Source organism: Vombatus ursinus, unplaced genomic scaffold (assembly GCF_900497805.2).
Source record: "Vombatus ursinus unplaced genomic scaffold, bare-nosed wombat genome assembly UNPS02014798.1, whole genome shotgun sequence".
Classification (NCBI taxonomy): Eukaryota; Metazoa; Chordata; class Mammalia; order Diprotodontia; family Vombatidae; genus Vombatus; species Vombatus ursinus.
In genome coordinates, this window is record NW_020954576.1 from 83,191,434 (window position 1) to 83,218,055 (window position 26,622).

The window sequence follows — 26,622 nt, forward strand, 5'->3', positions numbered from 1 at the left end:
GAAACAAAAGAGCAATAAAAGTGCTGTGCATGCTTGGATTTTTACCAATCCTCATTAGAGTAAGATGTGTCAGAGGGAAAATCTACCATTAGGACTGTGGCGCCTGCTCTCTGTTCCTATTAGTGTTTACTCACCATAGGCTGGTTTCAGGGCCTGGGATGATGGGCAGGACTAATTTGTATGCATTCTAGTGGAATAATTGATATTATGCTTTTTAGAAAATAAACTCTTTTGTAGGGAGTATTCCAAAGATCAGAGGACTCAATTTGATACCCAAGTCTTTCATTTAAAAAACAAAAACCCAAAATACATACAAGATAATAGAAGGCGGCTGAGATCTGTCTCCCTGTATGAGGTTATAATGCACTAAGTATCAGATGACATCCTGTTTTATCTGATGTGTTGTTTGAACTACTACCCAGAAGGCAGGCTCCAACAACTCAACTCCTATACACTGATCCAACATTAGATATGCTAGTGTCAATTAAAATGCTGCCTGAAACCTCAGCCTCAGATCTCTCTTGGCAAGAAAGAGTACAATTCTAGGTCCTTACAGCATAGTAGAACAATGTTCACAATGTCTTCAAACACTGACAATTTAATCTACCAAATAACAAAAGAAATGAGTCACTGGAAAATCTTCTCAGGAACAAAAGATAAAAATGGACCTTTCCAGAGAATAAAACACCCCACACGGGGATACTTCGGAGACCCAATATTCATTCTACCACGTGGAAAACAAATGCTAGTAGACCTGCATCAACCCTTTACTCACCTTAGATAGTTTAATGCTGGTTTGGATGAGTCAACCTTCCAACATCAGATTTTCACTAATATTCTTTGACCTGTTAGACACTTTATCTTTCTGGGTGTTAAAATGATGGTTCAATTGAATATTACTTGTGGCTGCTTTGCCAACCAATTTAATAACTGAATGAGAAAGACAAATATGGATGCCCACTAACACTGAGAAGATATCAATTTGAGCATGAACTTGTACTGAACATAGTAATAATCTCTGGAACATTTACAATAGGATCTTCCTTTGCTTGCCTCCCTTAAATGCCTGAGATTATCTATTAATCTTTGAATGTGGCTTTACCAATAATATCGTGTTTTCTCACTGCTCAGCCCCAAAAGGCATTGTGGAATTACTGCTGGGACTATCTCTACATTGACTATTAAAACCTAAGTCACTCTTATACCTTTGTGCACAGATAGGAAAAAACCATTTATGCTCAACTGCTGTTGATTTTAAGCAAAAGTCCAGGATCTGAATTGGGTCGGAAATATGACTGCCCAATAGAACAGAAACTATGGGATCTAGGATCCCTGAGGAAAGAGAGGCTCTTGAGTTCTGGGCAAAGATGGTGGATAGGACATTTCTCTTTTATCCCTGGCTGTAGCCGGGGATCAAACTTGTAAGTTGCAAAAACTACTTTATTAGAAATAATTTTATAACAGTCATAATATCTTCTGAGAAAAATGCACACAATTTTCAGTAAGGCTCATTTACTCTCAAAAAAAGAATAAGGCAAAACTCCACCCAATACCTACAAGATTTTGTTTTTTGGTTCACCGATGTTTCTATTTGGTTCCATGACTCAGTGTTAATCAAGGCTAAAATATTCACTTCTGTGTTTTCAGGCCCATTCTGAATTTCCACTTGAAAAGAAAGATTGAGACACTTTCTAAACTTAATATTTATTATAGTGTTTTTATTAAACTTTCACTGGAAAGTTCCGAGTGTGTTAATACAGCAGGCACATTGGCTTCAATGTTTGGCATCTGATAGTCCACAGAATGGCACTTTACCTTGACAACTCTGCCACAACACTGGGAATTGCTAGGGTGAGATACATAACCACTCTCTCTCCTTAAACTGTTAAATATAAGTTTTGGTTCATTTTGGTTTAAATGTTCTGAGCTCACAATTAGACCAGTCTGTGGTGAACTCAGGTCCCCCTTACTCTCTGGTTTGTCGGTCTGATTCACTGAGCAAATGCCCTTGCTTTCATTTCCACCGACCTCAGAATTCCCTAGTGGGTCACAAGCGTCTCTATTTTTACAGAGTTCCCTTTGGTTTGGTAACACAGTATTCTCGGGATCACAACATGACTTTATTATAGAGCCTGTGCTTCTGCAGATAAACGGTGAGGAGTCTACTGTCTTTGGAAGAGTGCTCATGTTCTCTTCAATGCTCTGAAGGCTGTGTGCATTGGCACTGCTGATTTTTTCTTGGGACTGAATGTGTTGCACTGAATGGAGAAAAAAATTTCTCGGTAAAGAATTCTGCATTACAGGTCGTTTTACTCTTCCTTGTAAGCAGGGACAGTGGTGGATGTGCTGGATGGGATGCACAAAACCTTCAGGAGTTTGTTGCACAGCATTTAGGGGCGCCATGCTATTTTGGACCTGTACAAAGTTTCCTGCCGCAGGAGCGCAGTGGAAGCACAAACAGTCACCCAACTGCTGGCATGAGTGAGGACTGTATCTCAAATGCTTATAGGCATGTGGGCAGCTACACCTCCTGTTCAGAGAGAAGAGCTGGCACATGGTGTGGTGTTCCACAGAGGGCTGCAACAAAGCAGAACTGGTGCCATTTTTACTGCTTTTGTGGAGTTCACTGTTGTAGGCTGCATGTACAGGCACACCCAGGTTCTTTGCTTGGCCATTGAAAAATTCAGAGCAAATGTGGGTTTCTTCATAAGCTGTCTTCTCTGAGGTGTTACAGTTATGGGATGCCAGAGGTTCTAACTCGTAAAATTCATGGTCTAGTTCAGACTTTTGACTTCTGGGATCCAAATGATATGTATTCATGGCATGAGCTTTATTCTGTCCCTTGTTGCCTGGACTTGGAGACAAAGCGTGAGAGAAGGCACTGCACTGAAACTTTTTAGGTAAAGGAATTTGGCCGAAGGTGCCTTGGGGCCCAAGACATCGGCACATGCATTGGAAAAAGAAAGTTGCGAAAGCCCAACTGATACACATGATAAGCATCATAAAAGTGCCAAGCTGAGTATACGCTAAAACTGTGGAGGGCATCATCATGGCGCCAGCTACAAAGGTGGTCAGGGCGGCCATGGCGATTGCAGAGCCCATGCGACTCAATGAGAATATCACCTTTCCTTCTCGATCGGGGTCTGGTGCCAACCGGTAAGCAACTCCATAATGGACAGCAAAATCTACGGACAGACCGACAGCCACTGAAATTGTGACAGATTCTAGGACATTCAGCTCCCAGCCCAGGAGAACCAGGGAGCCAACAGTGACAAATATCGTTCCGGCTATTGAAACAATTGCATAAAGGCTTATTATTATATTCCAAGTTGTAAGGAGCATTACGCTAAATGCAACGGCTACTGAAAGACCCATGGCAATGAGCGTGCCATCTGAGAGACTATCTTGAAGGTCATAGAATTCCAAGTTGCTGACAAACCAACCATTACTAAGACCTTCAGGAGCAGAACTAAGTTCATTGGAAATCCACGAGTCTACTTCTTTATAGAACTGATGCATCTTTTCATAGGCTAGCGTGAAGAGGTAGGTACTCTGGAACTCCAGCACTACAGCCCTGATGGTGTCGTTGATGTCAAACCTCGGCCCTGGGGTCTTGCTGTCCAGATGATACCCAGTGCTTCTTTCTAGCTCCATGATTGCTCTCTTGATACACAATTCAAAAATGTCCTGCTTGTAAGGAAAGCTCCAGTGGCTGCAGCATGGGTAAAGGGCAGGCTCGTCGCAATCCTGGTTCTCCATCCACTGCTTGAATGTCTCGATGAAGCAGCTGGTGAAGTCTTGCTCATCAGTCTGGTAAAAGAAAGTCTGATTCCTCAGCTTCTGGCAGAAGTGCAAAATCCAGACCTGGGAAGCTGGGCTAGTGATGTTGAAAGTGGTATCCAGCTTCAACTTCCCTTTACTTTTGGGGTTGAGTGGATTTCCATTGTCTTCAGGGGACACACCCCAGATGACTGTGATGGGCATGTGCAGCTCTTCTCCATGGTGGACACGTTCAAACATGAAGAGCTTTTTGTATTCCGCATCATAGCGTTCGAAGGGGTGTGAAGATCTGAACACCTGGAATTCCGACAGCTCGAGAGAGGGCAGTTTCATCTTTGGATTAATGCACACGATATACGCCCCGCCTACAGTTAAGGCAAGGAACCAGAAGAGCCAAACGTACCGGAACTTGATGACGATACACGGTAGCACTTTTTCAAAGAAAATCCGAGAGGCTTCGGAAATGGCAAAAATCACTTTGTGGCACTTTTGGCAAATGGCTGCCATCCAGCAGTTTTTGTCGCTGTACATCTGCTGCTGAGGCTTCTTGAAGCAAGTGAATATATTGAGGAGATACCGCTCATGAAGCACAACCACAGCCGGCAACCAAGTGACCATGAGGACGTAATTCACCAGAATGGCGGTCCCGGCATAAACTCCAAAGCACCGGATAGCGGTGATGTTGCTGACGTAATTAGCGTAAAAAGCGGCTGCCGTGGTGAAGCTGGTGACAAACATGGAGAGCGCGGCATGCTGCAGCGTGATGCTCACCGTCTCAGAGGTTTCGGCATGGGGTTTGTCAAATTTGGTGTAATTCCAAACATCACACAGTACAAAAGCATCGTCTGCTCCAATCCCAACCAATATGATGAGTGCAGTGAGATTCATGAAGGGGAAAAACTCAAAGTTAAATACTACTCTATAGAGAAAATAGGACACAATCAAAGAGCTAATTATGGCGAACATGGTCATCAGAGTGATAAATATGGACTTGGTGTAAACGCACATGACTAAGAGCACAATTACGATGGCGATGGCAGGATACACGGTATCCATTAAAAGATAATCCTGAAACAAACTGTGTTTGATACCAAACTCTATTCCTGTGATAGTGGTCACACCGTCAGAAGAGTTCCAGTTCTCAAAGTTGTCCAGGTAAATGTTCATCATGCTTTCCCCTTTTTCAGTAGGCGAGAAGAGCATGCTGTACTTTAAGGCGGGCACCACGTAGTCAATTGTCTTTGGGCTCAGAAAGTCTTTGTCTACCAGGTAGTGGAGGATCTGGTAAACGGCGTTGTACTTGGTGCATTTACGAGGCACGCTGGTACATTTGAGTTGATCCTTCCTCCGGGACACTATGTCCCAGCAGTCCGGCCTCAGGGTGCCATTGTAGTAGTGTTTGGCACAAGCTTGAAGCAGCTTCAAGGTATGTGAAACATCTCTCTCGACAATCTTTTGACAGGATGACCTATTGTTAAGTATGGCAATGTAGTTTCCCAGGGTCCAGCTGGGGCAACAGGAAGCAGCTGTGGCTCTCTGGCAGAGATCACCAAACTGGGAATGGGATCTGATCTGCACAGAGAGAAGTTAAAAAAAAACAAAAACAACACATTTTAGAACAGCAGCAAGTACCTCAAATTACATCTTCTACAAAAATTTGAATTGAGATTTGAATGAGGCTATATCATCTTCAATAATCTGGTTTTATACCATATGACAATTTAAAATGAGTAACATTTTTAGTAAACAGATTTTTTTTTTTAAATGCAAGGGAGCATTGTGGTATAATGGAAAGAGCACTGACTTGAGAGTCAGAGAACTTGGATTCAAGGAACCATGCTATTTGTAATTGCATAATTCTTGGCTTTGTACAAGATCTATTGCAGGTAATGAAAAGTGACCCCTAACATGTCAAGATTCAAATGTAGTAAAATTTAATAAAAAGTTAATTTTACTTTACAGCACTTGATAAAATAATAACAAAAGTCATTTGGAAAAACAAAAGATCTAGAATATCAAGGGAAATGATGAAAAAACACAGGGATAAAGGTGAGAATAGTATTTCCACACCTCATTATATTACAAAGCAACACTCCCCAAAACCATCTGGCTCTGGTTAAAGAATAAACAGACAGATCAATGGAAAAGGCTAGACAAGGGAGATTCAGAAATAATAGAACCCAATAAAGTGGAAAACAAAAATTACCTAAGGAAAAAACTCCTTATCTGATAAAATCTGCTAGGAGAACTGGAAAGCAATCTGGCAGAAATAAGGTTTCCTTAGACCAACATTTTATACCATATTCTATGATTCACTCTAAATTGATACAGGACTTCAAAGATCATACTATGAAAAAAATTAGAAGAGGAGTAGATCATACACCTCTCAAAGCTATGGCTAAGAGATGCATTATTAGCTAGACAAGAGATAGAGGCAATTATAAAAGATAAAATAGATAACTTTGATTACTTCAAACTGAAAAATTTCTATACAGACCACATTAATGCATTTTGATTAAAAAAAGAAGTGGTTGAATGGGAAGAAAATCATTGTATCAAATTTCTCTGAAAAAGATTTGGTATCCAAGATTTAGAAACAATTTGCATATATATGTGTGTGTGTGTGTGTGTGTGTGTGTGTGTATGACTAATAACATTCCCCAATAGATAGTCAAAAGATATGAACAAAAAGTTCTAAAAAAATTGCAAAGTATTTATAACCACATGAAAGAATGCTCCAGGTCACAAACAATAAGAGAAATGCAAACCAAAACAACTTGAAACTTGACAAAAATAACAAAAAATTGCAACAGCAAAAATTGGAGAGATTGTGGAAGTATAGGCATACTAATATATTGTTGGTGGAGCTGTGAGATCATATTTATAGCAGCACTTGTGATAGCTTAGAACTGGAAATAAAATAGATGCCCATTAATTGGGGAATGGCTAAATAAATTGTGGTACATTAATGTAATGGGATATTGCTATGCTGTAAGAAATGAGGCGTGTGATGAATATAGACAAGCATGACCGACATAGAATGAAGTAATCAGAGCCAAGGAAACAATATACACAACAACTACAACAACATAAGTAAAATGGAAAGAACTACACACACACAAAATCAAAAGCAAAAAACAAAAACGAAAACAGCAAAAGCAAAATTAGAAAGCTCAAGCAGGACTCAAGAGATATGAGAAGATACCCTTAAACCTACTCCTTCATGGAGGTGGGAGGTCCACAGGTGTTAGACACTGCATGTTTTCAGACTTTTTCAATATATGTATGAGTTGTACTGATTCTTTTTTCCTCTCTAAAAAATACTATTTGTCATATGGGATGACTTTCTGGGAGGGGGAAGAAGGAAATACCTGGGATAGCTATAGTGATATAAAAAACAGAAAATATCAATAAAAACTTAAAAAAAAACAATTTTAAAAGCCTGTGCATCTGGAAAATTGTACAAAGTTTACAGTGATTCCAGGCTGTTCACTGAAACAAAAATCCAGTCTTTCAAATACAAGTATTTATCCCAATGTTGTTTTACAGCTGTCAATCATGAAACGTCACAATCTCCGAATGATCAAAATTGTAGATAACCCAAAGGGCAATGGAAAGATATATGGCGAGGGCATAAACAGGCTGAAGGATATTACCAAACATGGCTTGTGTGCAAGAAGTAGCACCAAAGATATAATCCAAGAAATGTACAACAGAAAATGGAAATGGGCTAGAGAAAAGTCTTGAGTGTGTCTCCTCTATTAAGCATTTACAGGAAGATGTGGCTAAAAGTCCATGTTACAAGATGAGAAAATGTAGATAGGTGGTGATCTGCACCATTGGAAGGGGTACCCACATAAATGAGAGCATGGATCCTTAGAAATTCTGAAGTATAATGGTCTGGAATTCCTCAAAAACAGGATAATTCATGTTTGATTGTTTCCAGATAAAAAACATCCATACATGCCAACTCAGGAAAAACTAAGCTACCTCATAAAGAAAAGGAAGCTTTGAAAAAGGATATGCCTATTTTTCATGGCAAACATCCAAATTCAGCCTATAAGGAAATGATATGCAAGTCCCCTAGGGTCATTACAGAGAACTGGGAAAGTATAGGGTGATCAGTGCCTGATAATCAGTTTTAAGCTGACAAAAGATGAAATTTTATGCCATTTTGCAATCCACTATGAGTTACAAGGAATGTACAATTAGTTGCTAAGAATAACCACTGCTAGAGATAAAAGTAGTAAGGTTGCCAGCAAAAACTTGGAAAATAAGAACAGGAATCCAACCTTGAATAACCTTTCCAAATAACAGTGTTTTCTTTGTGCATGTGACAAAAGATTTTAAAAAACCTGATGTAATAAACATAGACCAAACACTAATCTGATTGTGGCTGTCCCCAATGAATGCCAGTAATCCACCATGGCTCCAGGCCTCAAATTTAGAGGTAGGTGTGGCTGGTGTGTATTCTTTGGTAAAATATCCTTTGGAAATGCCTGAAGTACAGGGTTTCTACATGTATAGAAAATACAAGAATTTCTAGACAACTAAACTAGATGTCATAGCTCTTCACATACGGAATTAAAAGAATAGTCATCTGGACTATTCATTGGTAAGACCATCTCTGTTGACTCTTTGTTACTAAAGACAGGTGAAAGAAAACTGCCCATGTATCTGGGCTCAGGGAGATATATGATGTGCTTGGCAAACATCTATCTTCATAGGGCAGGACTATATATTTGGAAAGGCATTCATAGGAATAATTTTAAAATCTTTGAAGCTTATAAAAATAAAAATGTGGTTAGTAAGAATGACTTCTTGTAATTCATGTTAGGAATACCAAGGCTTCTTTAATTCTAGTCATTCAAAAATAGGGTATTTTAAGGAAGTCATTGGGTTTATGTGGTTATAACATGCTCAAGAGAGCTTCCCTAGTTAGATAGTACCAGGGGTGGAGTTGACTTCAAATTGGGGGGTGAGGAAGAAGGGGATATGAAAAGAACGAAACAAAGCTTCATATGGTATCTTGACTTTTAGATGTGGTAGCCTTCTGGTATATGCCAGGAGAGAGTTAGGAAGCATTTAAAAAGAGTGATTAAGAAGAAAGGGAAGAGATCCACATTCAGAAAAAGATCTATGGAGTCTGAATGCAGATAGAAGCATACTATTTGTTCTCTCTCTTTTTTTTTTTGTTTCTTCTTTCTTGTGGTTCTTCCCATTGGTTCTAATTCTTCTTTACAACATGACTAATGGGAAAATGTTTAAAATGAATGTATATGTAGAGCCTATATCAGATTGCACACCATCTTGGGGAGAGGGAGAAAATTTAGAATTCAAAATCTTATGGAAGTGAATGTTGAAAATTAAAAATAAAAAGAAAGAAGAGGAGAAGGAGGAGGAGGAGGAAGAAGAAGAAAAAGAAAGTTAAGCAACTGATCATGGGGTTTTGAGTAGGAACAAAACACTAACCAAAGGCACAACTTCTTCCCTGGGCAGTTTTTGCTAGGGTTGGCAAGAATGACACTTCTAAAACCTGTCCATAAAAGAAAATACATACAAGTTTGATAGCTGGGCCAGAACCTGATAATTTCCCCTTCAGCACATACATGCTAAAGTCACAAAGGCTTTAGGGTTGTAAGTGATTTCTAGACCTAATTCCCACTCTTTCAAGAATCCCTTCTATAGCATCTCTAACAGAAGGTCATCCATGCTCAACATGGTGCTCTGACTGGCACACCTAGGAAACAGTTGCTCTGGTGCTGTATTTCCCTCTGAATAATTCAAGTGAAATCTAGAGAGAGAAGACAAAATCAGGACTACTTTTCTTTACCCACTTCCAGTCTTCCCCTAGTCATGGTTAAGAAATCATGTGTTTGTGGTTCTTCAAGCCAGATACCTCTCCCTCATCCCTGATTTGTAAACAAGCTAATAACTGGGTCTGGAACAGAAGATCTCAGCTCTCTTGATCACTTCATTGTCTAGAACTGCAGTCTCTAAAATGCCCACAAAATAAGTAGAGTAGGCTGATGCCCTCCCATAAAATAAAGGTCAGGCAGAAAAACACTTTGGTAACTAAAATGCAACCAGCCAATAGTCTCTTTGGGGCATCAAAGAAGAGGTGGAAGCCATCAAATGAAACTCATTTTAAAAGTGTCTAAGAAAATGGGCATTCTCATTAAGATGGAATGTGGAACAGAGAAGCTATTCATTGTGGAAATCAATGTCTGCCTACATTACAAATACAACTAGCATGTAATTTAAATGGAATCTGCTGGAGTTGGATTAAATGTGCCACAAATGCAGACAGGCAACAAATAAAACATCTGTTCCCATCAAGATATTACATTGATTACCAGACATTCCCCAGAGCCAAACAACCAGCAATTAAACTATTCTACTCTCTATAATTTTACATGCATCACATCCAACTTGATACTCGATAATAATCAAGTGCATAAGTACAATAACTAGGATTTGAAGAGGGAGAAAGAAAAAGTCCTGCCAAATACTTATAGGGATTCAAATGTCTTCTCATACCACACTTACGATAAACAAGCAAAAGTCCTATAAAAAGTTGAACTCCTTGGGGCTTGGTACAAGGGGACCATAAGGTATTATCATTATCATCACCATCATCTGAATTTTCTAACCATATTCTATTTTTCAGACAGCTTTTTTGTCATGCATGTGCTTTATGAAAAGGGCCTACTATTCTGGCATTGATCAAAGAATCTGAGATCAAAATGTAAACAACAGTACAACAGGACATTAGAAAATAGAGACATTTGAAAATTGGTAAAGTTAATATAGACTTGTTTACCTAATAAAATAATATATTATTTTTAATACAAACACAACAACAAACATTTATTGTGTTACATTGTGCTCAGTGCTCATAAATCATAGTCCTTGTCCTCAGAGACTTTACTGTCTAGTAGGAGCGTAGGACACCAACACAGAAAACTTACACATGACATTACTTGACAACTGACTTAACAAAGTTCTATCTGAAGTCTGAGGAGAGGTCCTTACTAACTCTGGGACCAGGAAAGGCTTTGTGGAGAAGGTCCTAAATGAGTTGAACTTTAAAGAATGGGTAGGACGTCAATAGGTTTGGAGGGAAAAGGAGGGCATTTCAAGCACAGAGAATTGAAAGGCATGAAGGCAGAAGAAATGTAGTGTTTGTTTAGAGGTTAAAGAATGATCCAATTTGGCTAAATTTTTAATAAGTGGAAGAGAGTAAGTCAAAATGAAGCTGTAAAACTAAGGTGGTATTAGAATGGAGAACATCTTGAATACCAAGTAGAGAAATCTAAACTTTAGTCAGTAGGTAATGGAGAACCACTGAGGAATTTTGAGCAGAGGAGTGATGCAGAATATTGCAATTATAAACTTATTCTAGAAGTGACATACAGGATATATTGGAAGAAGAAAATGGATGTAGGAAGAAGGTGATTTCACTAGTCCAGACCAATGGTCTATCACAAGGATGGCCTATATTTGACAGATGACAATGGGACTAAAGGAGAATCCATATGTGAGAGGTATTCTCAAAAGTAGAAGTTAATGGGGTTTGATAACTGACTGGATATGAGAAGTAAGGGAGAGGGCACAGGTGAAGCTAACCTCATGGTTACAATCATAAGAGACACAGTAAATTGTAGTGCTAGAGATAGAATTAGTGAAGTCTTTGGGGAGGAAGATGAATTTGGTTTTGAATATGTTAAGTCTGAGGTGCTGGTAGGATGGGCAGGTGGAAATGTATTACAAGCAGATGGAGGTGCTGCTGTGGGTCTTAAGGAAAGAACCAGAACTTGGGTATAGATTTGGGCACATGGGCAGAATTGGTAATTGAAGCTGTGGGAATGAATGAGATAATAAAGGCTCACATTTAAATAGTTTATTGAGGTTGACAAAGTGCTTTCATCACAATGAAGCTTGTTAAGTAAATGTCTGAGGTTAAGTGACTCAAAGCCAGGTTATAAATCCTGATTTTTTCCATTTCCAAGTCCATCATTCTTTCCACCAGACCACGCTAATAACTCAGACTTCCACCAGGCTCCGCCAAGAAATTGAGCGTAGAAAGAAGAGAAGAAGACAAGGGCAGAATCCTGGGAAACACCCATGTAGGTATTCAAAGGGGTTGGGACGAAGATGGGGAGCCAGTGAAGGACACTGGGAGTAAGTGGTTAGAAAGGAAGAAGAGAAGCAAGAGAATGTAGTGTCTCTGAAACTAAGAAAGGAGAGTTTTTTAGTACTATTTCAGAGACTGCAGAGAACTCAAGGAAGATGATAACTGAAAAAAAAATTACTATTACATTTGGTGATTAGGGAGTCATCAGTGACCTTTTAGAGAAGAGTTCCAGTATGGTGGTGTAGTAGAAATCCAACTGCAAGAAGATGAGGAATGAGTAGGTAGCAGAGAAGTAGACAACTTTTTCAGTAAGTGAGGGAGGAGGTGAGAGATGATGTAAGGTATATGTACAGCCACTCTGTGGCCAAGTTAGTGATCCTGACACTTACCTACAAAGAATGAACTCTAGCCATTTCACATGTTGACATGCTATATAACTCTAGGGAGGGCATTTAATCTTAAAGTGTTGCAGTGCTAGGATGGAAAGGAAACCACCTATCACATTTAGTTTATTGAACCCAACGTTTTATTTCTTCGATGGGGCATTTAGAAGAATCTAACACTGAGAAATATTTTGGAAGAAACAGCCAGAACAATAGAATAGAGAACCAACTTAGGAACCCAGTGTGCAAATGAACCAGGTTCATATGAGATGGGACAGTAGAAGAATGAAGCTGGGTTTTACACCGCGTTTGTGGAATCCTTTGCAGTGATTTGTCACACAGCTCGTGTATGTATGATACCGAATGTAACGCGTTTTAATATTCTCAGTTAAGAATGAGTGAATAGCTATAGAAAAGATGCGAAGCGAGCATCCAAATACTAATCACTGGCTACGTTTACTAAGATGCTCTGTGATATCATTCTGCTCAGAGCTGAATGGATAACAGATGCTCTTCACAGGAAATCATGAACAGTCTCAACAGAAAGCACAATGGATCTGAAATAGCTCTGGTTGTGGTGGTTATTGTTGTTCAGTTCAACTCTTCGTGACCTCATTTGGGGTTTGCTCAGCAAAGATACTATAGTAGTTTCCTTTTCCAGCTCATTTTACAGATGAGGAAACCGAGGCAAACAGGGTTAAATGACTTGCCCAGGGTCACACAGCTAGTAAGTGTCTGAGGCCAGATTTGAACTCAGGAAGATGAGTCTCCCTGACTCCAGGCCCAGCTCTCTATTCACTGAGACACTTACTTGTCTCCAATAGCTTTGGACTAAGGAGTTAAAAGTCCTATTACTAAATGGCTGCATGACTTTAGGCAGATCACTTAACTACATCTCAGTCTTTTCTGCAAATTAATAGACTGGATTAGGTCATTGTTTAAAGTCCCTTCAAACATTTAAATTCTACCAAATAAGTCCAGTTACAGGACAAAAATTTCATTGATGTCTTATCTGGGAGCATACTAATTTTTTTTCAACCATGTAATAACTCAAGAGTTTAGAGTTATAATAAGAATACAGTGAGTTCATTTTCTACATGGATATTGTATGTCTTGTCATGTCCATTAGCTGACATAGGACAAGACAGCAGTTTTCACTAGGAAAAATTACTTTTGAATATATGAAACTGGCAACTATTCCAGTCCCTGAGGCTGGCTTTATGTTTTCAGTTGTAGTTGTCATTTTGGCTCTAGAGAGGATAAAGTCAGGGGGGAAGTGTCTGTCTTCTTACACCCTTCCTTTTTCTAAAGGAACAACAAACAGAACTCAGTGCAATCTGGATTGGATTACTTTAGCCATTTATATTGATACTGTATTTACATCCTTTGATGTCCCCCTCTCCCCAACCTTCTCCCTAAATTTCCCTTTGAGGTCACAGGCCTAAATGACCTATTGATTGCAAGACAGTCAGGCACTTAACGGCATAATTAAGATGCGGACAAACTGCCTTGGGGGAAAATACTGAGGACAATGAAGAAAGTCAATTCTTTTCTCCAAGAGAAAAATGAAAGAAAAAGCAACAAAAGGGGGGGAAAACATCCTTAACCATAGACTATTATCCTGGAAGGAAATATGCTGTGAAATAATAAAAATTGATCCACCAAAAGAATATGAGTCAGAAAAAAAGATAGTTTTTTTTTTGTTTTTATTGCTGTTGCTTAAAAGAAGAGATGATATGTTTTTGAAGGTGAATGAATACAGAGACACTTTGATCCTGGATCTGAAAGAATGCAAAGCTGCTAGTGAGCTAGTGCTGGCCTGCTAGTGTTTACACCACAGAGGGTAATCCATTTATGTACTTTCATCTTCTTATTAGACATCAGGGTCAGCAGTATAAGGGGTTTAAAAAAATATAACCTAATCTGTGTTAACAAGATTTTATTTTACCTACCCTCAAATTATCCACACTGCACATTGATTTAATCGCATGTAAGTTCCATAAAGTCTCTCCTCCGGTGGAAGTAAACACTACTCTGGAATATCGGTCACCTGGTGATAGGAAAAGAAAAAAGTTCATGAATTATTCATCTTTTTTTTGTAAAGTGTAGGTACGGCAAACAATTTAAGTTGGAAAACTAGAGATTAGTTGTACACAATGACTGTACTTTTCTTTCCATATATCCCTGCAAAGAGATTTAAGGAAAGCAAGATTTTAAAGCAGCATGAGAATTTCAATTGCATCAAAAATTGTAGATTGAAAAAAAATCCAATTTCATTCCAATCAGTTTTTCAGTGCATGTGTAGGTTGTTTGAAGAACTCTTCAATTAATTTGGGGGGAAAAAGAGTCTATTTCTAATCTCTTTGCAATTAGGTAGCAAAACTGTATGAACTTTTAGATGGAAATTAATTGAAAGCTCTCTTTCTAATTTCATGGCATCACATAGTAATGGAGCATTAAATCAAAGGATGTTACACTTGGGAACATCAAGAAAAAATTACAAGGACATTCCCACCCATGATTCTAAATGGAAAATGATAACTGATTTAAAATCTATTGAAAAATGGTCAGTTTAAGTACATAGAAAAGTTTATTTTTAATAAGATGAATGTAAAATCTTATTGATATATTATCATTCATTAATATATCACAGGTTTTTGTAAGAGCCAAATAAAGTAATTGGCATCAACTTTATATCAAATAAAGACAACTCACATAAGCTGGAAAATGAAGAACAATTAGCAAATTCACAAATTACTCATTTTCATAACTGTAGCACCATTGTCTTTGTATCTCTAGCTAGACCCCATCACAGGGACTGTTGTGTAGAAGGTACTTAATAAATGCTTGTTAACAACAGCAACAAAAGGTCAGAGTGCGGACCTAAAAGCCAGCAATCACATTTGAATCCAAAGTATTATTAATATATGAAATATTGAGTTTAGCTTTAGGGTAGGAGAATAAAACCTACATAAATTCAGACACATTTTAATTTATTTATGAGCAGTAATAACCATAATCCAAGTAGAATTTGTTAATTAAGAAGTTTAAAAAATTGCTTTGACTATAGAAGCACAAAGACGACAACAACTAATGAACTTGTCTCTTCCTCATGAGGATATTATTTGTCCTTTAGCACAAACACAACTAACTGGAACCTTTAAATAATGTGAATTTTTTTGGTACTCTGCTTTTGTGAGAAAGAAAGAAATGGCCAAAAAAAAAAAAAAGCCAAAAAAACCCCAAGATAATATCAGGAACATAAACTTCTAGGGTATATCTTGTAGAGAGTACCAATCATTGTATACATATATATATTCACACACATATACACAGATATACACACGTGTCTATACATATACATAGACAGATAGGTATATATAGGAGATAGGTAGATATTATTTCATTATATGCTATATTTACATATATACATAAAATATATACACTTATGTATATAAACTCCTCTATTATAAGGATATTATTCAGTTATATATACTATATTTATATCTTGCTTCCCTTAAATGTCTTTACTGGAATATACTGAAAGAAATGTGTAATCATTGTATATAACTAACCTCCAGTTTTGCAGTTTAAATTGTTTTACGTACCTAAAATATTATATCTATATATAATTTATATATAGTTATAAATATGGCATATGACCAAATAATAGCCTCACACGGAAGAGACAAGTTTATTCATTTTTTCTTCTTTATATTTTTATAGGCAAAGCAATTTTTTGACCTCTTCAAACACATACACATATAATGAAAACTAAAGTTTAGAATTATAACTATAACAAAGACATATAAGATTTCATGAGATTTAGTATACTGATATACTAAAGTGGGGAAAAATACATTTTAGAAATATTTCAAAGAAATATAGGAATAAAAAGTTTTATTGTCAAATATCAATTTATAAAAAATTCCATGAACCAAAACACTCCATTTGCAATCATCCCAGTTAATTAATTAAATATGTGCACATTTATTATAGTGCTATATAAAAAAGGTCCTACTCTGATGTTTCATTATAGTTGGAAGTGGTTCTGGGTTATCAAAGACTATAAATTCTGGGAGAACCTATCAATATGCAAAGGCTTCAAGTACAGTCCAATTCTTTAAGAAGCACCATAGTAAAGTTCAGAAAGACTCATTACCGGAGGGCTGACTCTCAAGCAATAAACTTTTTCAGTCCTAACAACTTATAAAGACTATCTCCTAAGGTATTTCTGATGGGTTGTGATATAAATTAGGGCAATACCCATAAGGATGAAATTATGTATACTTAAAAAAGAATATATACAGGTACTTCTTCAAGTGTGTAACACGCACACACATATGTGCATGTCTCTCTCTCTCTCTCCTCCTCTCTTCTTCCTTTTCTCTTTTTCTGCTCAACGGATGCTTGCAAAACCTGATGTCAGAGTGATCAGAAGGGAAGGTACAGTTGGTCTTCACACCTATCGGGGATGGTGCAATGGAAGTAAAAACCTTATATTGGATTATTTAAGGTTGTGTAATATGTTCATTATATAAAATATATTCAATATATCCTTAATATATTCTTGAGGATATTCTACAAAATTTGAAAAAAAAATCTGTATTCCTGAAAATTAAGTAGATTATTTTGGAATTCAAAACAATATATTAAGTAAACAAATCCGTAAGAAAAGTCTTTTAAATAAACATTAACAGGTATTTTTTTAAATACTGAAAAATATCTGAATATCTGGCAACAAGGTAGAGAATTGTATTAGATTTATGTCTACCTAGAGAGATCAATTAATCAATTAACAAGCACTTACCATGTGCCAGCTACTATGACTGGGTAGATTTTTAATCAACTAGAGTCTGACTTATTCAAATACTGATATATGAAGTGTTAATTAAGTTAAAAATCACCCCAAGCATGACAGGAATAGGGAGGCAGCCCTTGACAGTTTAACCCCTCATTCACATCAGTCTAAGATTGATGAGCACAGGCATAATTAAAAACTAAGAACCTGCCAAGGGGCTTACTGTTCATACGCTATGAGACTCACTTGGAATATCACAGAAAAAGCTGTCTTTGTGGAAATTCCATTCAGCTTGTCTCTTTTCTCTTTCATAATGATTGTCGGACCATCTGTCATCACGATGGCTGAAATAGAAGCGAAAACTTTTATCTTTAAATAAACCACATCTATTTGAAATTTGCTTTGAAAGATTATGGAGAGGAACAGAAGAATATTATTGGTCTTCAAAAGTCAAGGCCTTTTCTGGCTCAGGAAACTAAATACCAGAAGGGCTACTTAAAAAGCAACCTGCATCTTAATGCCTCATTTCTTTAAAAAAAAAAATTAAATCCTAAGAGAAAATATTAAATTACAACATCAGGCTTATAAAACTGTAGCAAAAAACAGTAATAAGCCTCTAAACTTCAAAATTAACCTTGGTTTATGATAATTATTAGTTGTATTTATACAGCATTTTACCTTTACAATTCATTTTAAATAATAACTGAAATTTACCATTTTCAGAGGCTTTGCTCATAATAATCTTATGAGGTAGGCAGAGTATTATGGTTCTCATTTTATATAACTGAGATATAACTCAGATAACTGAGACTCCAAAGGTTAAGTGACTTGCCTAAGGTCATAGGGCTAAAAAGCCAGAGAACCAATCTTCCTGAGATCTTTCTATTAAACCACACCACTTGCAAGGCCTTAAGGAATGCTACCTTTAGTAGCCTGAAAGTCACCAGAGACATGAAACTATTACCTTTTGACTTGCTCCTCTGCATATTTAAAAGGATAATTTGCTAGTGTTGCTTTGTATCCTGTATTTTTCACCATGTTATTCCATGTGACCAGTCTCTGGCCTATGGCAGTCCCTCTTGGTTCAAAACCCTTAAGGCAAAACATTATAAATCTTCATTAGTGTATTTCATTTCAGGTTAAGTATAGCTTTAATAACATCTTGGGAAATTTCATGTCAGAGTGATACAGAGTTTTCATTAGAAGGCATAGTCGCTCTTCACACCAACTGGGGAAGGTGAAATGCCTTACAGAATAAAATGACCTGATGGAAAAATGATCAACTATATTTTTATGACAAGTATCTGAGGATTACCGGGCATCTTTTGCATGCCTTAAGAGAAACATACTCACTCATTAGGAGCTTATTTTTCTAAATCTTCACAAATCCTTTAGTAAACTAATTCCTGGCATAAACTGAATGACAATGAAATATAATTAATTTTTGTCATTAAATATTACAGTATTCTGTATCACTTCCTGTTGGTTTAAATGTATACATCTCTCCTCTTCCTCCAAATAAGGAAACTTTTAACTTAAAAACTGACTGCCATCTGCTATACATACTAAAATTGATATAGCTTTCTTAGAAGAAAAAGAAATCACCATGCCTCAATGGGTTTGTAAAAACTTTATGATAGCATTCTGATTCTCTGTGAGGTTTCTTATATAATGCAGGGGGAAAAAAAACACTAAAATCTCTATTTATTATACACATGACACAAAAGAGGCCTTTTGGCTGGAACATGACACCAAGAAGCAGGAACTCTTGAATTCTAGTGGTGATGAAAGTTCCTTGGCCTCTTAAGACTCATAAATAAAGGAAAAACATTTCCCAGCCTTTTTTAGAGATGAGATTAGATGAAAGCATATTAAATATGTGTCAAGTCTCCATTGTTCGACCTGATGATAGACAAAGAAAGGGAACCACACACAATTGTTCTGCATTGGCATTTTTTCCTTACCAACAAGGGGTCAGAGAAGTCAGGAAGATCAGGCACCAATATTCCAACCAGAGCACAGACCACAATGAGCACAGTGCACAGGCCCAGGACCACCACAGGCCAGTCAGCTATCAAGGCAGCGTAACTACAAGAAGACAGAAGAAAGGGGATTTTAGAAGCAAGAAATCAAAGGGTCTTACTTCATAAGAAAATAATGTGCTTTTATGTATACATTTGGGACCTAAAAATACTGGTGGTCAGATAGTATTAACAACTAGTTATATGTATTTATACAAATAAACTGTTGTTTCATTTTTCAGTTGTGTCCAACTCTCGGTGATGCCATTTTTGGGTTTTCTTGGCAAAGATACCAGAGCAGTTTGCTTTTTCCTTCTCCAGTTCATCTAACGAATGAGGAACTGAGGCAAATAGTGACTTGCCCAAGGTCCCACAGCTAGTAAGTGTCTGAGTCTGGATCTGAATTCAGGAAGATGAGTTTTCCTGATTCTAAGCCAGTACTCTATCCACTGCACCACCCAAATATTAGATTGTAAAGTCCTTGAGGGCAAAGACTGCTTATTTAGATTTTAAACTTCTATAGTATTTTACAAATAATGAGGCCTTTAACATTTGTTGAATTTAAATTTCTATTTATGGATAGTATTTTATTAAGCAATTTTCAAAATCATTTTCCTTTTTCATATGCTTTTGTCCTTCCTACTTCCTTTTTCCCCCCTTTTTCTTTTTTCTTTTTTTTTCTTAGTGAGGCAATCTGGGTTAAGTGACTTGCCTATGGTCACACAGCTAGTAAGTATCATGTGTCTGAGGCTGGATTTGAACTCAGGTCCTCCTGACTCCAGTGTTGGCACTCTATCCACTGTGCCACTTAGCTGCCCCTCCCCTTTTTCTTTTTCAAGCACTATGTTAGCCCTAGGGATGTAAAGATAAAAATGACCAATGCCTGTCCTCAAAGAACTTAATATTCTATTGGATTGTGAAAAAGACCATCTTTCAAAACCTGGGCAGCAGCTATTTTATTTTTATTACTTGTAAAGATTGTGGGCTACATTGTGAATATAGCCTTTTGGGGGGGGGATGGGGGAGAGGACAGGGAAGACAACTGGGATTAAGTAACTTGCCCAGGGTCCCACAGCTAGTAAGTATCATGTGTCTGAGGCTGGATTGGAGCTCAGGTCCTCCTGAGTCCAGGGCGGGTGCTCTATCCACTGCACTACTTAGCTGTCCCATGACACAGCCTTCTTGAAGGCCATCTGCCTGAAGACATCCTCAAAAGAATTGTTTGGAATGACATATAAGTTGTAAATCTTTAGAGGAGAGATAACATACCACAGAAACCACAGAATATACAATAACAGTGGACAGCATTTATACAGTGCTTTTAAGTGAACAAAGTGCCTTATAGATGTTAACTCATTTAATCCTCTCATGACAATGCTGTCATCATTATCCCCATGTTAGAGGAGGTTAAGTGACATGCCAAGGGTCACAAAGCTAGTAAGAATAGGATTTGAACCCAGGTCTTCTAGATTCTAAGTCCAGCACTCTATCTACTATGCCACCTGTATGCCTCAAGGGAAAACAATATTAACAATCAGAAATTAACATAGGGGCCAGCTGGTTTGATGGAAAAAGCACTGGATTTGGGTTCGAATTCTGACCCAGCTGCTTATTACTTATCTGTGTAATTTTGGGCAAATCTCCCAGTTTCTTCCTCTGTAAAATGAGGGTGCTGGACTAGAAAGCCTCTGAAGTCCCTTCCAACTATAAAACCAATGATCCCATGACTTTTCTCCACTTTCACCAGGACTGAGAAACTTTGAGAGGATCTAACTTAATAAAGGGAACAAAAAAATTAAATTAACAGAGAAGATTTTAAGAATCCCTCTCGTTTCTGCCAGATGCAGCTTCCTTGAATCTTGATTAGGAAAACTTTGGTCTTAGAACATTACTCTTCAATGTTCATAAAATGAAATTCATAATTTAAGACTATTTAGCCACTTTATGATTTAAGACTACTTCTGGCTCATTTGAAAATAGGCTGCTGGCTCACAAATTTAGTGATTATAATTATGAGTTACTTTTTCAAAACCACGCTGGCAACTATGAATACAGTTCTGAAAAAGCTATTCTATGTGTCTAGGAAGAAATAACTTTTTTTAAAATATTCATATCTTTTAAATTTATAAGGACACTCACTCAAAGCTTCATCCTCAGATGAGGAAATTAAAATATAAAGTATTTCTATTTTAAAGTATAAAGCTCTTCACAATCAAAACTTATATCAAAGACATTCTTCTTTTTTTTTTCCTACTGGTTGTCTTTTTTTTTTCTTTTTAATTTTCACATTAGTCATGTTGTAAAGAAGTATTAGAGCCAATGGAAGGAACCATATGAAACAAGTAATAAAACAAAACAACAAGACAAAAAAAGAGATCAAATAATATGCTTCCATCTGTATTCAGATTTCACAGTTCTTTCTCTGGATGTGGACAGATTTTCCATCATGAGTCTTTTGGAGTTGTCTTAGATCCTTGCATTGCTGAGAAGTCTACGAAAGATAGTCATTGCACAATGTGGCTGTTACTATGTACAATGTTCTCCTGGTTCTGCTCACTTCACTCAGCATCAGACTATACAAGTCTTTCCAGGTTTTTCTGAAGTCCACCTGCTCATCATTTCGTATAGCACAATAGTATTCCACTATATTCATATACCACAACTTGTTCAGCCATTCCCCAACTGATGGGCATCCCCTCAATTTCCAATTCTTAGCCACCACAAAAAGAGCTGCTATAAATATTTTTGTACATGTGGGTCCTTTCCCCATTTTTATGACCTCTTTGGGATATAGTCCTAGAAATTGTATTGCTGGGTCAAAGGGTATACACTGTTTTATAGCCCTTTCTGCATAGTTCCAAATTTTTCTCCAGAATGGTTGGATCAGTTCAGAACTCCACCAACAATGCATTAGTGTTCTAATTTTCCCACATCTTCTCCAACATTTATCCTTTTCCTGTTTTGTCATGTTAGCCAATCTGATTGAAAGACATTTTCCAAAGCTATTGTTCTATGGCAATCATCCTAAAGAAATGAGGAGATATAACTCTCTTTTCTCCCATTAAATAAAATGTAAGCATTAGGGCAGCAGGGTAAGGCTGGAGTGAGGGAACCTCAGTTGGAATGTTAGTTGTGTTATTTGTTACCTGGGTGACCTTGGGTAAATCCCTTAACCTTCCCAGGCTTCTGTTTGCTCCTCAGTAAAAGGAGAGAGTTGGACTACGTGGTTTCTGAAGCCCCTTCCAGTAGTAAGACTATGACTCTGACTTTGCATAACAAAGCTCAATCAATATGTGAACTCTAGACTGCTAGGGTTAGGAGCATTTTAGTGAGCACTGCCCTTGAAGCATCAGAGAAGTTAAATGACTTGCCAGACCCAGAGCTTAAGTCAATAGCAGAGCCAGGGTTAGAACTGAAATCTTCTGGTTCTTGGAGTCCAATAGGGTTTTTTCCCATTAACTACACTGCCGTCTCCAGCACCTAGTTCTTTATCCACATAAGGTCTTCTCCCTCAAACCTCTAATACCAATGATTTTTTTGGGGGGGTGGGGGGGTTAATTTTAAACAGAAAATGAAAGAAATAAAGTTTGTAATTTACTGTCTCCAATATAATTCACAGAAAGCAAGTTCTGAACACACCCCCCCCCACACACACATACAAATACACACATACACACACACTCATTGCAGAAAAGCTGCCCTGTCTAATCTGGTAAATGAAATACAGAAAACAATTCCTCAAATGCTTTTAAGAAAGCACATAAATCAAAATTTGCTGATTGTGGTTGTTCAAATGTAAATACCAAATGGTCAGCAGCTTTCAAATGACTACAACACACCCAACACGCACAGAAATTCTCCATATTTGACTTCCTCATCCACCAAATGCAAACGAAGATCAGTTACTTGTTTTGAAGTTGTTAGTCTAAATAGCTGGGCTTGGCTTTCCCATTCTGAGACTCTTACTCTTTACCGATGCCAAGGATTTTTTTGGTTTTGTTTTAAACAGATAATGAAAGACATAAAGCTTGTGGTTAACTACTTTCAATATAATTCACTGGAATACACATTCACACACACATACACACGCTCATCACAGGATGCACTCATCTGACATTTTGAAAATCTAAGCCCTTGGAACTGAAAACTGTCTTAGACTTGAACCATTATAGATTGTACTTTATCAAAGGATCAATTTTCAATTTTTTACCCTTTTGACCAAAGCAGGAGTCACCTATCTATTTTTAATTGAGGGTCACAAACTGCTCAGTTGCCCTATGATGACTCAATTAGCTCAAATAATCATTTTGTTTTGTTCTGTTTCCTGCAAGGCACACACCTCAGCACAGCCATTTAAGAGAACTTCATTGGAGAATTGTCTTTCTTCCCTTTGAAAACATTTGGTTTTGATTTGACAGCCCAGGCCTATGCCATAGACGTGTGTTGACTGCAAATGGAAACTTTATACTATTACTGATTCCAGCACATTTCTCCTGAACTCTTTTAACCTTGCTAAATGACAATCTAACTTCCTTATCCAGCAGATGTTTCATGGACTAACCTTGCTTAGAGAAACTGTTACAATTCAGGAATGGGATCAGTTCCCTTAGCAGATATATTATCATGGTGAACACCAATCCTAATAGTCAATTTTATTCTTTCCTTAGGCCATACTCAGGGAATTTGCTGCTTCTTCCAAACATTGTAAAAATCCTGTATATATTTCTATTCCTCCTGTTACCCATACAATATCCTATGAAGTCTAGATAAGAGTATAATATCAAGGCAAAAATCTAATAATTAAAGCAGGAAAACTGGGAAAGTTAAGAAAATTAAAATGACCTATAAATCCTCTGTTATGATCTCTCTTGAGAAAACTGTTCCTTTCCCTAGGTATCCAGGGTTATAATGAGGAACTTGAACAATATTCTTTTGCTGTTTGAAAAGTAAACCATAGGATCAATGGAATTCTTAAAAGGACTAGTCCCTTGGCCATATTATCATGTTATACTTCCCTTTTCTTTTTCTAATTTCCTTCTTTTTCTTCTTTCTTCTTCCCCTTTTCCTTCCTTCCTTCCTTCCTCCTCCTCCTTCTTCTTCCTCTCTCTGTCTCTCTCTCTCTTCCCTCCTCCACCACCCTCATTCTAAATTTAAGGACTGGCTCAATTAATAACAGTTCATAATAATTAAATTAATTAATAATTTAATGCCATGCTGAATCTACTGGAGGCCTATGTAAAATGGACTATCTGTATCATAATAACAGCACTGTGTGCTTTCTTGAAAGGTACTATTCTTATTTCCTACTCCTTAGCTGCCTCTATGTTTTTGGCCACTCTTCCTAAATTGAGAACTTTCTCCTGCTAATTAGAATGTAAACTCATTATGATCAGAGCCTGACACATTGCTTTGGCACATAGAAGAACTTAATAAATATTTATTGACTGATTAATGTTCATATATCTAGGATGTATACTGTTGGTTTGAAATAGCTGAATATTCAAAAAATTTCCTTTCCCTTTGAACTCATAACAGGCTTTTGAGTATGTTGTCAAGTAACTACTATGCTTTCATTTGAATCCATTTAAAGTGACTCAATTCTTTGACAAGGTAGAGGTGTTCACCAGTGGTTAAAACCTAAAACAATAAACCAGGATCTGAGTTATTTCTCTGGCTCTTTTTCAGACTAACTCAATACCCCCAGACACGCCATATCACCTCCTTACACCTCAGTGTTTTTCATTGAATATCTACAGAATCACTTTTAACATTTATCATTAAGAGCACTAGGATAAAAATTGATGGACCTAGGTCTAATCTTAATGATAATAACAACAATGATAATTTTAAAAGATAGATAGCTTTGATATAGCACTAAAAGTTTTGCAAAACACTTTATATATATATTATTTCATTTGAAGCTCACAAAAACCCTGGATGCTATTATTACCTCTATTTTACAAATAAGGAAATTTAGAGGGTTTCAAGTGAATTAATTGTTCTAGGTCACTGTCAGTAAAGACTTTCATCTCCAAGGTCTAACACTCTAACCACTGTGCCACCTAAAGCCACAACTAACTGTGTGATCTTGGGTAAACAATTTAACTTCTCTGTGCCTCACATCAACCATCTGTTAATACTCTAAAACTCCAATGGATTTAGGATCTCATCAGTATGGGTATTCCCTCCAGTGACGCTGACAGCATCTTATCCTGTATGACTCACATCACGTCTTCCTCTTTGTTTGCCACAGAGGAAGGGGAGGGTACACCCAACATGCGAGAAGCCTTCCTTGTATTCTTCCAACATCACAAGGATGTTGACAGGGCACACAATCTATGCATTGTACATCCCTCGCTTTTGTGACACAAGTTAACTTCTTTTTCAATTATATATTTGTTGATGACAAAATTTACATGTTCCTTGGGAGTAATCTCTTGTTTATAATTAGTTTCCAGACTGCTCAGGTCCACTCTATTTTTCTTCGTTGTCCTTTGGGGGATCCTTAAACAAAGGTATGGGAAAAATCTGGGATTCTACCATTATCTAAAAAAGGCAATTGATAGAACATTAATAACAACCCACCCATTTGCATACTTTCCTATCTACAGAAAATTTTAAAGAGAATAATCTGCACATAAGAAAGACATCCTTGATAAGGGTATTTAGAAGAGGAAAGGCAGCCTTTCTCAAGAGATTTTCAACAAGAGACCATTTTTTTAAACTATCATATGATTAATTGAAAGACATAGAAATCACAAGATCCTACTGTGCTTATTAGTTTATTGACAAAAACCTGTTTGCCTTAATTTCCTCATCTATAAAATTGAGATAATAATAGCAATTACCTTACAGGACTAGGGAGATAAAATGAGATCCAGTATATTAAACCTTTGGAAACCTTAGAGTGCTATGTAAGTGATAGTTACTAAGATTATTGTAGTATTCTAGCATTATTAAGATGATTATAGCTAGTGCAAATGGCTAATTTTGCCAAAATATAAAGGGCCATTCCTTCAGAGATTCAGGACTATTGCTATAGCCTTAGGAACAAGATTAAGCAAAAAAAAAAATTTATTTTCTTTAGGGGTAAAAAGGTGCTTGTTTTTACCTTTTTGGTAACTTGAGAGGTCTGGATGGTCTGAAAAAGAAAGGAAAGAAAAAAAGTCACATTAATTATTAATTATAAACAAAGTACTATATATTACAAGATATACAAAATTACATATGCATATAGAAAGACAATGCCATGGGACAATGGGGACAACCTTGTAGTCAGAAAGACCTAGATTTAAGTCCTGTCTCTGATACATATTACTTGGACATGGGCAAGTTACTTAATTTCTCAGTGCTTTCAAATGACTCTTCAAAACTCTTGGTTACAGAAGAACGTACTAGTGACAGGAGTTTCTACTCCCTAGAGTTCCTAACATTAATGAAATTGCAGATCTGGACAATCTCTCTCTCTCTCTCTCTCTCTCTCTCTCTCTCTCTCTCTCT

At 37.1% G+C, this 26,622-nt stretch overlaps 1 protein-coding gene across 6 annotated transcripts in view; it reads right to left on the minus strand.

The window, feature by feature from the left end:
* Positions 1–1,697: 1,697 nt before the first annotated feature.
* LOC114050151 (protein dispatched homolog 1) overlaps positions 1,698–26,622 on the minus strand; it is a 234,920-nt gene continuing 209,995 nt past the window's right edge. For all 6 annotated transcript variants that reach the window (XM_027871758.1, XM_027871760.1, XM_027871757.1 and 3 more), the window contains 6 exons: positions 26,234–26,263; positions 19,066–19,189; positions 18,066–18,193; positions 17,348–17,445; positions 14,253–14,350; positions 1,698–5,352 (listed from right to left, as the gene is read on the minus strand). In XM_027871758.1, coding sequence (XP_027727559.1) covers positions 1,708–5,352; positions 14,253–14,350; positions 17,348–17,445; positions 18,066–18,193; positions 19,066–19,189; positions 26,234–26,263 — 4,123 coding nt within the window. In that variant the 3' untranslated portion in view covers positions 1,698–1,707. The remainder of the gene's footprint in view (positions 5,353–14,252; positions 14,351–17,347; positions 17,446–18,065; positions 18,194–19,065; positions 19,190–26,233; positions 26,264–26,622) is intronic.